Source organism: Bufo gargarizans, chromosome 6, assembly GCF_014858855.1.
Source record: "Bufo gargarizans isolate SCDJY-AF-19 chromosome 6, ASM1485885v1, whole genome shotgun sequence".
NCBI lineage: Eukaryota > Metazoa > Chordata > Amphibia > Anura > Bufonidae > Bufo > Bufo gargarizans.
Genome location: NC_058085.1, coordinates 39,218,474 through 39,232,761, shown reverse-complemented (window position 1 = coordinate 39,232,761; position 14,288 = coordinate 39,218,474). Strand labels below are relative to the sequence as shown.

Sequence of the window (14,288 nt, the reverse complement as noted above, 5' to 3'; positions counted from 1 at the left end):
TTAGATTTTGCCATCTTTCACATACAGGGCCACCCCTCCCCCCTTCTTGCCTTCTCTGTCTTTCCTGTATAGAGAGAACCCTGGTATTGTTATATCCCAGTCATTACTCCCCTTGAACCACGTCTCAGTAACAGCCACTAAATCTATATTCTCAGATGCCATTATAGCCTCAAGTTCATTGATCTTATTCCCTAAACTGCGAGCATTTGTAGACAACACTCTGAGCTTGTCATTTCTTAACCTCTGTGCTACTGGCATTGTTCCGGGGGGCAGTTGGACTGCTAGATTATCACTCTTTTGCCCCCCTTTCCTAGTTTAAATGCTCCTTAGAAAATACTTGGAACTGTTCACCGAGGACATTCGTTCCCTTGAGAGAAAGATGCAAACCATCTTTCTTGTACAGTTCTTTTCCATTCCAACAAGAGCTAACATGAGACACAAAGCCAAACCCTTGGTTCAGACACCATTCACCAAGCCATGCATTGAATTCATTAATGCGCATCTTCCTGTCATGCTGAAGGTTATGCACAGGCAAAACTGCAGAGAATGAAACAGTTGATGCAACCTCCCGTATATCCTTTCCAAGTGTGTGAAAAACTTCCTTCACCTTTGAAACATCATTGCAAGCCAGACCGTTTGTCCCAAGATGGAGAATAACATCCACTTCCCTTTCCTGCTTTGCTTGCCTAACAATATTAAGAATTTGTCGTCTATCCCTGCTAGCGGTAGCACCAGGGAGGCATCTCACAACATCTCCTCAAACTTCACACCTCTTATGATGGAATCGCCCACCAACAGCTGCTTACTATCAATCCTCTCCTTCTCCTTTTTGTCTTTGGCTGCAGTCTTGCATATTTTAGGCATGGGAGATGATTGTTTCTCACCCACTGTGCTTGAGTCATCCTCCATGTTGCTCTTGCGCTCTGAAAGTGCTGCAAATGAATTATGGAGAGCCACAGACTGTGGGACATGTCTTCGATCTACAACTCTCAATCTACCAGAACCTACAGTAACCCATCTTCCATTTCTAGGGGGCCTCTGTGGCAGTGGCATTGCAATGTTCTCAGCCTGAGTTTGTTTAATGGTTAATTTACAAATCTCAACTTTCAAAAATGCAATTTCCTGCTGCATTATGGAGAGCTGTCTACAGATCAGACAGCATCCAAACCTCCGAAGAGTTGAACCTGAAATAAAAGCACAATTCCTGCACAGAACCAGGTCTGCCATTGTAAAGAGGGGAAAGATTTTAAATAAACAAATCTTACTTGTTTAGATTGTATCCAGACTATCTCCTGGATATCTCCAATGCACTTGTAAATCAGCACTTGGTATATTAGCAAGCTAATACTATGTGGCTATATATACACCCACTCCCACAAAGGCTCCTCCCCAACGGCAAATTAACACCTTACTCGCCTATGCTCATTTGCAATCAGACAATAGGGATACCGTGTCTAACAAATTCCTTACCTCTTTTGAAACACAGTGTCTGAGTATCCACCAGAAACACCACTGAAGTTCTGCTACAGTGGAAACTCTGAGTTAGACTAAGTTAGTCTCCTGAATATCTCCAATGCACTTGTAGATCAGCACTTGCTATAGCAGCAAGCTATACACTTGACAAAGGGGACGTGACCCTCTCCACGTCATGGTTAGTGAGTGCACTATGGTTCCTTGAACCCTCGTGATTTTGCTCCGGCAGATGAACTAAGCTACAAGGAGGCAGTGAAAAGCAGGAGTTATCTATGGAAGCCTCTTACATCTTCTAATATGAATCCCACCAATAAAGGGTTACACTGATTTGTGTGGATCCAGCGACTAACCGGGAAGCCTGACCGACCAGGAGGCAGAACCCAGTGCTGTACACCTAAAGATAAAAGCTGCTTTGTGTTCTCACCTCTTCCCGCGGCCACTCACCAGTATGTTGGCATCATATACCATGATCTCGCCCATAGAGGCACTACCAGGGTATGCCAGGTAGGAGTTGGAATGGTTAATCGATAGAGCACAGAGACCTGGGCAGAGAAAGACAAAACAAAGGTTCACAGGGGACGAAGCAGAGAACAGCAACACCGACTCTCCTGCCATCCCTCCCTCCTACCACTGACCGCCCTTCCCCCATCCTACCACTGACTCTCCTGCCATCCCTCCCTCCTACCACTGACCGCCCTTCCCCCATCCTACTACTGATTCTCCTGCCATCCCTCCATCAGACCACTGACTCTCCTGCCATCCCTCCCTCCTACCACTGACTGCCCTTCCCCCATCCTACCACTGACTCTCCTGCCATCCCTCCCTCCCTCCATCCGACCACTGACCCCCCTTCCCCCATCCTACCACTGACCCCCTTCCCCCATCCTACCACTGACCCCCCTTCCCCCATCCTACCACTGACCCCTTTCCCCCATCCTACCACTGACCCCCCTTCCCCCATCCTACCACTGACCCCTTTCCCCCATCCTACCACTGACCCCTTTCCCCCATCCTACCACTGACCCCTTTCCCCCATCCTACCACTGACCCCTTTCCCCCATCCTACCACTGACCCCTTTCCCCCATCCTACCACTGACTCTCCTGCCATCTCTCCCTCTATCCTACCACTGACCACCCTTCCCCCATCCTACCACTGACTCTCCTGCCATCTCTCCCTCTATCCTACCACTGACCACCCTTCCCCCATCCTACCACTGACTCTCCTGCCATCCCTTCCTCCATCCGACCACTAACCGCCCTTCCCTCATCCTACCACTGACTCTCCCTTCGTCCTACCACTGACTGCCCTTCCCCCATCCTTCCACTGACTTTCCTGCCATCCCAACACTGATCACCCCCCAATTCTACCGCTGACTGACCGTCCTCTCTACCCTAACGCTGACTGGCCCTCCTCTCCAACCTACCACTAACTACCTATCCTATCAATGACCCTCCTGATGTCCCCTACCCTATCGTAGCACAGACTGACCGGTGGGATTTTTGGGGGTGTCCAGCAGAGTTCTCAGCAGCTTCATGTCTTTGATATTATGGATGTAAACCGACTCCTCCAGACACACCACCAGTCTCTAGAACACAGAGTGACATCTGTCAGCAAGCTCCTTCCCTTCTAGAAATTCCCTCCCCAACCTGCCACATACCTGCCGATTCAATCTAATGGATAAGATGTTGGCGGAGTAGTTGTAGTTGCAGATTTCGGTCCCTTTCTTGAAGTGGAAGACGTTCATCTGGCGAGGCTTGGAGTGACTGACGACCACCACGAGACTGCTGGAGAAGAGGCGCTCAACGATGTAGACTTCTGAGAGGTCATCTACACCAGACAGACATAAGGCATGAGCGCGACACAAGATGGGGCAGGGAAGCAGCACTTGAAGGAACAGTCCATCTCCCCTGCAGGGGCCGCCATGTAACACTCCATCGCCTCTGTAGAAGTCTCTGCTGCCCCCTTGCTGTGTGCCTAGGATCCCTATGACAATGACTACTCCCATCATTGATTATCAACAGCTTTTTACTTTCACAATGAACACGCTTTATAATAAAGCAATAAATTCCTGACAACTCCACCAATGAAAAGTCCCCAACCCATCCCAGCAACCAAACGGCGCCCTCAGCCCACCCCAGTAGCCACACTGCACCCCCAGGCCAACCCAGCAGCCACAAGGCGCCTCCAGACCAACCCAGCAGCCACAAGGCGCCTCCAGACCAACCCAGCAGCCACAAGGCGCCTCCAGACCAACCCAGCAGCCACAAGGCGCCTCCAGACCAACCCAGCAGCCACAAGGCGCCTCCAGACCAACCCAGCAGCCACAAGGCGCCTCCAGACCAACCCAGCAGCCACAAGGCGCCTCCAGACCAACCCAGCAGCCACAAGGCGCCTCCAGACCAACCCAGCAGCCACAAGGCGCCTCCAGACCAACCCAGCAGCCACAAGGCGCCTCCAGACCAACCCAGCAGCCACAAGGCGCCTCCAGACCAACCCAGCAGCCACAAGGCGCCTCCAGACCAACCCAGCAGCCACAAGGCGCCTCCAGACCAACCCAGCAGCCACAAGGCGCCTCCAGACCAACCCAGCAGCCACAAGGCGCCTCCAGACCAACCCAGCAGCCACACGGCACCCCCAGACCAACCCAGCCACAAGGCGCCCCCAGACCGACCCAGCAGCCACAAGGCGCCCCAGACCGACCCAGCAGCCACAAGGCGCCCCCAGACCACCCCAGTAGCCACACGGCACACCCAGACCAACCCAGCCACAAGGCGCCCCCAGACCGACCCAGCAGCCACAAGGCACCCCCAGACAAACTCCTGCAGCCGCACAGCAACCCCAACCCACCCCAGCAGCCACACAGTGCTCCCAGTGCCACACAGCACCCCAATGCACCACAGCAACCACACAGCACCGCAAAGCACCTCAGCAGCCACACAGCACCGCAAAGCACCTCAGCAGCCACACAGCACCGCAAAGCACCTCAGCAGCCACACAGCACCGCAACCCACCCCAGCAGCTAAACAGAGCCAACTTACAACTTTCATGGACGAGGTCGAGCTGATCCACCGAGGAAAGAGAGAAAAGCTTGTACCCTGTTCTCATCCCGATCGCCAGCGACCTGCATATACCAGAAAGACAGGAAGAGGTCACTGATAATACTACACGTCACCAAGGATTTCCCTTCCATTGGTCCAGTTTGGCAGAATAACAAACGGCCCAGACGGACTTCTTTTATCAGCTTTAATAAATATGTTATCTGCAACTTCAAGCCCTCCCTACATCAGCCGGGCAACTCCTTACCCAGGGAACGAGAGGAGTGAGGAGCAGGGACAGAGAGTTGGGGCTAGTTCACACGAACATATTTTGCGTTCCGCATACGGTCCGTATACGGAACCATTCATTTCAATGGGTCCGCAAAAGATGCGGACAGCACTTTGTGTGCTGTCCGCATCCGTTGCTCCGTTCCATGGCCCCACAAAAATTATCCTGTCCTATTTTTGTCCGTTTTGCGGACAAGAATAGCCATTTCTATAATAGGCCTCCTGTTCCATTCTGCTAATTGCGGAAGGCACACGGCACCATCCGTGTATTGCAGATCCGCGATTTGCGGACTGCAAAAAACGGCACGGTCGTGTGTAGTTTAGGCCTAGTTTTCCTATCTGACATTTATGACACTTCGCATAACAGGTCATTATTATACGTGAATCATCATAACTCATCATTCCTAAGAATAATCACAAGGAAACATCAGAGCCTTCATCCTGCAATACTACATGTGTGACAGCATTTTACTCCAGAGCAGCACTCACTATTCTGCTGATTCAGTCCCTGTGTACATACAATACTTATCCTGTACTGATCCTGAGTTACATCCTGCGTTATACTCCAGAGCTGCACTCACTATTCTGCTGGTGGAGTCACTGTGTACATACATTACATTACTGATCCTGAGTTACATCCTGTATTATACTCCAGAGCTGCACTCACTATTCTGCTGGTGCAGTCACTGTGTACATACATTACTTATCCTGTACTGATCCTGAGTTACATCCTGTATTATACTCCAGAGCTGCACTCACTATTCTGCTGGTGCAGTCACTGTGCATATACATTACTTATCCTGTACTGATCCTGAGTTACATCCTGTATTATACTCCAGTGCTGCACTCACTATTCTGCTGGTGCAGTCACTGTGTACATACATTACTTATCCTGTACTGATCCTGAGTTACATCCTGTATTATACTCCAGTGCTGCACTCACTATTCTGCTGGTGCAGTCACTGTGTACATACAATACTTATCCTGTACTGATCCTGAGTTACATCCTGTATTATACTCCAGAGCTGCACTCACTATTCTGCTGGTGCAGTCACTGTGTACATACATTACTTATCCTGTATTATACTCCAGAGCTGCACTCACTATTCTGCTGGTGCAGTCACTGTGTACATACATTACTTATCCTGTACTGACCCTGAGTTACATCCTGTATTATACTCCAGAGCTGCAGTCACTATTCTGCTGGTGTAGTCACTGTGTACATATATTACATTACTTATCCTGTACTGATCCTGAGTTACATGCTGTATTATACTCCAGAGCTGCACTCACTATTCTGCTGGTGCAGTCACTGTGTACATACATTACTCATGCTGTATTATACTCCAGAGCTGCACTCACTATTCTGCTGATGCAGTCACTGTGTGCATACAATACTTATCCTGCACTGATCCTGAGTTTACATCCTGTATTATACTCCAGTGCTGCACTCACTATTCTGCTGGTTCAGTCCCTGTGTACATACAATACTTATCCTGTACTGATCCTGAGTTACATCCTGTATTATACTCCAGAGCTGCACTCACTATTCTGCTGATGCAGTCACTGTGTGCATACATTACTTATCCTGTACTGATCCTGAGTTACATCCTGTATTATACTCCAGAGCTGCACTCACTATTCTGCTGGTGCAGTCACTGTGTACATACATTACTTATCCTGTACTGATCCTGAGTTACATCCTGTATTATACTCCAGAGCTGCACTCACTATTCTGCTGATGCAGTCACTGTGTGCATACATTACTTATCCTGTACTGATCCTGAGTTACATCCTGTATTATACTCCAGAGCTGCACTCACTATTCTGCTGGTGCAGTCACTGGGTACATACATTACTTATCCTGTACTGATCCTGAGTTACATCCTGTATTATACTCCAGAGCTGCACTCACTATTCTGCTGATGCAGTCACTGTGTGCATACATTACTTATCCTGCATTATACTTATGTATATTTCCAGACTTTGATCTACTGGTTTCATAGACACATAAGATCATCAACTCCCCCCTGTATAATGGAGCAGTCCAGTCATGAGATGTATAAGGGGTCACTACAGTTACCCATGTACAGTATTCGTACAGTCCCCCCCCCCTCCTCCTTCCAGTCCATACGTATAACGGCCCTTCCCCATTATAAGCAGTGGTCCAGCTCCCCACACTTCCCTCCACAATGATAATGGTACAACCCCATCCCTGGTATAATGTGAGAATGTACTGCCCTATCTCCTCCCTCCAGTCCATATGTATAATGGCCCTTCCCCGTTATAAGCAGTGGTCCTGCAAACCCCCCACCCCCCTGCAGTTATAATGGTACGACCACCTCCCTGGTATAATGTGAGAATGTACTGCCCTATCTCCTCCCTCCAGTCCATATGTATAATGGCCCTTCCCCATTATAAGCAGTGGTCCTGCAAACCCACCCCCTGCAGAGTGATAATGGTATGACCCCCTCCCTGGTATAAAGTGAGAATGGACTGGCCCACTTCTAGTCCATACGTATAACGGCCCTTCCCCATTATGAGCAGGGGTCCAGCGCCCCCGAGGGTGATAATGGTACGCCCGCTGTACAGCCTGTCAGCATTACGTGCAGTCCTGGTTGTAGGACAGGCAGCAGATGTCGCTGTCCCCGGCGCCCGCTGCTCCGCCGCCGCCGCCAGGCTCCATCTCGTCAGCTCCAGCCTGAGCGCCTCTCGGACCCCGGCTACCTCCACATCCGCAGTAAACAAACAGCAGCTGACTGCGCGTCACCGCCCATCTCCGTGCTCATTGGCTGCCGTCTTCGCTCGTTAGCTATTGGCTGAGGGTTGTGGGTTCCACCAATCAGTGACGGAGCAGTCCGCGGTGTCACCTCCCTGCCGGTCCAGGGATAGGTGGACTGCTGCGCGACAGCTGCGTCCTATTGGTTGCGCCAGAAGCGTTTTTAACATGGAGCCGGTAATTCGCCATCTTGGTAGTGGAAACCGTCAGGTTAGGGCAATCATCAACCAACATGGCTGCCTATGTGGCAGGGAAGTTCTGACGTCACGTGGCTCTGAATCGGAGGCGCGGTTTATCAGAGGGGTGACGTCACACTTTCAGCCGTTGCGCTCTTTGGGGGGGAGGTGTGCGGTCACGTGACACGATGACGTCATAGGGTTTAACAGTTTACGGGAAGTCAAAACGTGAAAAGATGGAGATTTCCTGGAAGTCGGGACAGCTGCGGTCCGTGGGCCTGAGGGCGGCCTAGGAAGGGGTAGTGGTCAGGAGCAGCTTCCCCACACTCTCCTGCTGTCAGTGGAGGAGACACATTTACATGCAGAGATCTCCTCCATAGTATGGGGAGCAGTGACCACTAATGCCATTGCTCGTCTTCATACAGAAGTGTTCTTTCCTGACAATCTCGTGCTCGTCAGTGGAGGAGACACATTTACATGCAGTGATCTCCTCCACAGTATGGGGGGCAGTGATCACTAATGCCATCGCTCATCCGCATACAGAAGCGTTCTTTTCTGACAATCTCCTGCTCGGCAGTGGAGGAGACACATTTACATGCAGCGATCTCCTCCACAGTATAGGGAGCAGTGATCACTAAGGCCATCGCTCATCCGCATACAGAAGCGTTCTTTTCTGACAATCTCCTGCTCGGCAGTGGAGGAGACACATTTACATGCAGCGATCTCCTCCACAGTATAGGGAGCAGTGATCACTAAGGCCATCGCTCGTCCACATACAGAAGCGTTCTTTCCTGACAATCTCGTGCTCGGCAGTGGAGGAGACACATTTACATGCAGTGATCTCCTCCACAGTATAGGGGGCAGTGACCACTAATGCCATCGCTCGTCCCCATACAGAAGTGTTCTTTTCTGACAATCTCCTGCTCGGCAGTGGAGGAGACACATTTACATGCAGCGATCTCCTCCACAGTATAGGGAGCAGTGATCACTAAGGCCATCGCTCATCCGCATACAGAAGCGTTCTTTTCTGACAATCTCCTGCTCGTCAGTGGAGGAGACACATTTACATGCAGAGATCTCCTCCACAGTATGGGGAGCAGTGATCACTAAGGCCATCGCTCGTCCACATACAGAAGCGTTCTTTCCTGACAATCTCGTGCTCGGCAGTGGAGGAGACACATTTACATGCAGTGATCTCCTCCACAGTATAGGGGGCAGTGACCACTAATGCCATCGCTCGTCCCCATACAGAAGTGTTCCTTCCTGACAATCTCCTGCTGTCAGTGGAGGAGACACATTTACATGCAGCGATCTCCTCCACAGTATAGGGGGCAGTGACCACTAATGCCATCGCTCGTCCTCATACAGAAGTGTTCCTTCCTGACAATCTCCTGCTCGTCAGTGGAGGAGACACATTTACATGCAGTGATCTCCTCCACAGTATGGGGAGCAGTGACCACTAATGCCATCGCTCGTCCACATACAGAAGCGTTCCTTCCTCACAATCTCCTGCTCGTCAGTGGAGGAGACACATTTACATGCAGCGATCTCCTCCACAGTATAGGGGGCAGTGACCACTAATGCCATCGCTCATCCGCATACAGAAGCGTTCTTTCCTGACAATCTCCTGCTCGGCAGTGGAGGAGACACATTTACATGCAGCGATCTCCTCTACAGTATAGGGGGCAGTGACCACTAATGCCATCGCTCGTCCACATACAGAAGTGTTCTTTCCTGACAATCTCGTGCTCGTCAGTGGAGGAGACACATTTACATGCAGCGATCTCCTCCACAGTATAGGGGGCAGTGATCACTAATGCCATCGCTCGTCCCCATACAGAAGTGTTCCTTCCTGACAATCTCCTGCTCGTCAGTGGAGGAGACACATTTACATGCAGTGATCTCCTCCACAGTATGGGGAGCAGTGACCACTAATGCCATTGCTCGTCCACATACAGAAGTGTTCTTTCCTGACAATCTCGTGCTCGTGAGTGGAGGAGACACATTTACATGCAGTGATCTCCACAGTATAGGGGGCAGTGACCACTAATGCCATCGCTCATCCGCATACTGAAGCGTTACATCCTGACAATCTCCTGCTCGTCAGTGGAGGAGACACATTTACATGCGGTGATCTCCTCCACAGTACGGGGAGCAGTGATAACTAATGCCATCGCTCGTCCACATACAGAAGTGTTCCTTCCTGACAATCTCCTGCTCGTCAGTGGAGGAGACACATTTACATGCGGTGATCTCCTCCACAGTATGGGGAGCAGTGACCACTAATGCCATTGCTCGTCCACATACAGAAGTGTTCCTTCCTGACAATCTCCTGCTCGTCAGTGGAGGAGACACATTTACATGTAGTGATCTCCTCCACAGTATGGGGAGCAGTGACCACTAATGCCATTGCTCGTCCACATACAGAAGTGTTCCTTCCTCACAATCTCCTGCTGTCAGTGGAGGAGACACATTTACATGCGGTGATCTCCTCCACAGTATGGGGAGCAGTGACCACTAATGCCATTGCTCGTCCACATACAGAAGTGTTCCTTCCTGACAATCTCCTGCTCGTCAGTGGAGGAGACACATTTACATGTAGTGATCTCCTCCACAGTATGGGGAGCAGTGACCACTAATGCCATTGCTCGTCCCCATACAGAAGTGTTCCTTCCTGACAATCTCGTGCTCGTGAGTGGAGGAGACACATTTACATGCAGTGATCTCCTCCACAGTACAGGGAGCAGTGACCACTAATGCCATTGCTCGTCCCCATACAGAAGTGTTCCTTCCTGACAATCTCGTGCTCGTGAGTGGAGGAGACACATTTACATGCGGTGATCTCCTCCACAGTATAGAGGGCAGTGACCACTAAGGCCATCGCTCGTCTTCATACAGAAGTGTTCCTTCCTCACAATCTCCTGCTGTCAGTGGAGGAGACACATTTACATGCGGTGATCTCCTCCACAGTATGGGGAGCAGTGACCACTAATGCCATTGCTCGTCCACATACAGAAGTGTTCCTTCCTGACAATCTCCTGCTCGTCAGTGGAGGAGACACATTTACATGTAGTGATCTCCTCCACAGTATGGGGAGCAGTGACCACTAATGCCATTGCTCGTCCCCATACAGAAGTGTTCCTTCCTGACAATCTCGTGCTCGTGAGTGGAGGAGACACATTTACATGCGGTGATCTCCACAGTATAGAGGGCAGTGACCACTAATGCCATCGCTCATCCGCATACTGAAGCGTTACATCCTGACAATCTCCTGCTCGTCAGTGGAGGAGACACATTTACATGCGGTGATCTCCTCCACAGTACGGGGAGCAGTGATAACTAATGCCATCGCTCGTCCACATACAGAAGTGTTCCTTCCTGACAATCTCCTGCTCGTCAGTGGAGGAGACACATTTACATGCAGTGATCTCCTCCACAGTATGGGGAGCAGTGACCACTAATGCCATCGCTCGTCCCCATACAGAAGTGTTCCTTCCTGACAATCTCCTGCTCGTCAGTGGAGGAGACACATTTACATGCGGTGATCTCCTCCACAGTATAGAGGGCAGTGACCACTAATGCCATCGCTCATCCGCATACTGAAGCGTTACATCCTGACAATCTCCTGCTCGTCAGTGGAGGAGACACATTTACATGCGGTGATCTCCTCCACAGTACGGGGAGCAGTGATAACTAATGCCATCGCTCGTCCACATACAGAAGTGTTCCTTCCTGACAATCTCCTGCTCGTCAGTGGAGGAGACACATTTACATGCAGTGATCTCCTCCACAGTATGGGGAGCAGTGACCACTAATGCCATCGCTCGTCCCCATACAGAAGTGTTCCTTCCTGACAATCTCCTGCTCGTCAGTGGAGGAGACACATTTACATGCAGTGATCTCCTCCACAGTACAGGGAGCAGTGACCACTAATGCCATCGCTCGTCCCCATACAGAAGTGTTCCTTCCTGACAATCTCCTGCTGTCAGTGGAGGAGACACATTTACATGCAGTGATCTCCTCCACAGTATGGGGAGCAGTGACCACTAATGCCATTGCTCGTCCGCATACAGAAGTGTTCCTTCCTGACAATCTCCTGCTGGTCAGTGGAGGAGACACATTTACATGCAGTGATCTCCTCCACAGTACGGGGAGCAGTGATAACTAATGCCATCGCTCGTCCACATACAGAAGTGTTCCTTCCTGACAATCTCCTGCTCGTCAGTGGAGGAGACACATTTACATGCAGTGATCTCCTCCACAGTATGGGGAGCAGTGACCACTAATGCCATCGCTCGTCCCCATACAGAAGTGTTCCTTCCTGACAATCTCCTGCTCGTCAGTGGAGGAGACACATTTACATGCGGTGATCTCCTCCACAGTATAGAGGGCAGTGACCACTAATGCCATCGCTCATCCGCATACTGAAGCGTTACATCCTGACAATCTCCTGCTCGTCAGTGGAGGAGACACATTTACATGCGGTGATCTCCTCCACAGTACGGGGAGCAGTGATAACTAATGCCATCGCTCGTCCACATACAGAAGTGTTCCTTCCTGACAATCTCCTGCTCGTCAGTGGAGGAGACACATTTACATGCAGTGATCTCCTCCACAGTATGGGGAGCAGTGACCACTAATGCCATCGCTCGTCCCCATACAGAAGTGTTCCTTCCTGACAATCTCCTGCTCGTCAGTGGAGGAGACACATTTACATGCAGTGATCTCCTCCACAGTACAGGGAGCAGTGACCACTAATGCCATCGCTCGTCCCCATACAGAAGTGTTCCTTCCTGACAATCTCCTGCTGTCAGTGGAGGAGACACATTTACATGCAGTGATCTCCTCCACAGTATGGGGAGCAGTGACCACTAATGCCATTGCTCGTCCGCATACAGAAGTGTTCCTTCCTGACAATCTCCTGCTGGTCAGTGGAGGAGACACATTTACATGCAGTGATCTCCTCCACAGTACGGGGAGCAGTGACCACTAATGCCATCGCTCGTCCCCATACAGAAGTGTTCCTTCCTGACAATCTCCTGCTCGTCAGTGGAGGAGACACATTTACATGCAGTGATCTCCTCCACAGTATGGGGAGCAGTGACCACTAATGCCATTGCTCGTCCACATACAGAAGTGTTCTTTCCTGACAATCTCGTGCTCGTCAGTGGAGGAGACACATTTACATGCGGTGATCTCCTCCACAGTATAGAGGGCAGTGACCACTAATGCCATCGCTCATCCGCATACTGAAGCGTTACATCCTGACAATCTCCTGCTCGTCAGTGGAGGAGACACATTTACATGCGGTGATCTCCTCCACAGTATGGGGAGCAGTGACCACTAATGCCATTGCTCGTCCCCATACAGAAGTGTTCCTTCCTGACAATCTCCTGCTCGTCAGTGGAGGAGACACATTTACATGCGGTGATCTCCTCCACAGTATGGGGAGCAGTGACCACTAATGCCATTGCTCGTCCCCATACAGAAGTGTTCTTTCCTGACAATCTCGTGCTCGTGAGTGGAGGAGACACATTTACATGCGGTGATCTCCTCCACAGTATAGAGGGCAGTGACCACTAATGCCATCGCTCATCCGCATACTGAAGCGTTACATCCTGACAATCTCCTGCTCGTCAGTGGAGGAGACACATTTACATGCGGTGATCTCCTCCACAGTACGGGGAGCAGTGATAACTAATGCCATCGCTCGTCCACATACAGAAGTGTTCCTTCCTGACAATCTCCTGCTCGTCAGTGGAGGAGACACATTTACATGCAGTGATCTCCTCCACAGTATGGGGAGCAGTGACCACTAATGCCATCGCTCGTCCCCATACAGAAGTGTTCCTTCCTGACAATCTCCTGCTCGTCAGTGGAGGAGACACATTTACATGCGGTGATCTCCTCCACAGTATAGGGGGCAGTGATCACTAATGCCATTGCTCGTCCACATACAGAAGTGTTCTTTCCTGCCAATCTCGTGCTCGTGAGTGGAGGAGACACATTTACATGCGGTGATCTCCTCCACAGTATAGAGGGCAGTGACCACTAATGCCATCGCTCATCCGCATACAGAAGCGTTCTTTCCTGACAATCTCCTGCTCGTCAGTGGAGGAGACACATTTACATGCGGTGATCTCCTCCACAGTACGGGGAGCAGTGATAACTAATGCCATCGCTCGTCCACATACAGAAGTGTTCCTTCCTGACAATCTCCTGCTCGTCAGTGGAGGAGACACATTTACATGCAGTGATCTCCTCCACAGTACAGGGAGCAGTGACCACTAATGCCATCGCTCGTCCCCATACAGAAGTGTTCCTTCCTGACAATCTCCTGCTCGTCAGTGGAGGAGACACATTTACATGCAGTGATCTCCTCCACAGTACGGGGAGCAGTGACCACTAATGCCATCGCTCGTCCCCATACAGAAGTGTTCCTTCCTGACAATCTCCTGCTCGTCAGTGGAGGAGACACATTTACATGCAGTGATCTCCTCCACAGTACGGGGAGCAGTGACCACTAATGCCATCG

At 50.7% G+C, this 14,288-nt stretch overlaps 1 protein-coding gene across 1 annotated transcript in view; it reads right to left on the bottom strand.

Moving 5' to 3' along the window:
- WIPI1 (WD repeat domain, phosphoinositide interacting 1) overlaps nucleotides 1-7,560 on the bottom strand; it is a 69,130-nt gene extending 61,570 nt beyond the window's left edge. The window contains exons 1-5 of the mRNA XM_044296055.1: nucleotides 7,405-7,560; nucleotides 4,514-4,596; nucleotides 3,133-3,302; nucleotides 2,964-3,060; nucleotides 1,918-2,015 (exon numbers count right to left, since the gene is read on the bottom strand). Of these exons, the coding sequence (XP_044151990.1) occupies nucleotides 1,918-2,015; nucleotides 2,964-3,060; nucleotides 3,133-3,302; nucleotides 4,514-4,596; nucleotides 7,405-7,484 (528 nt within the window). The 5' untranslated portion in view covers nucleotides 7,485-7,560. The remainder of the gene's footprint in view (nucleotides 1-1,917; nucleotides 2,016-2,963; nucleotides 3,061-3,132; nucleotides 3,303-4,513; nucleotides 4,597-7,404) is intronic.
- Nucleotides 7,561-14,288: the final 6,728 nt, after the last annotated feature.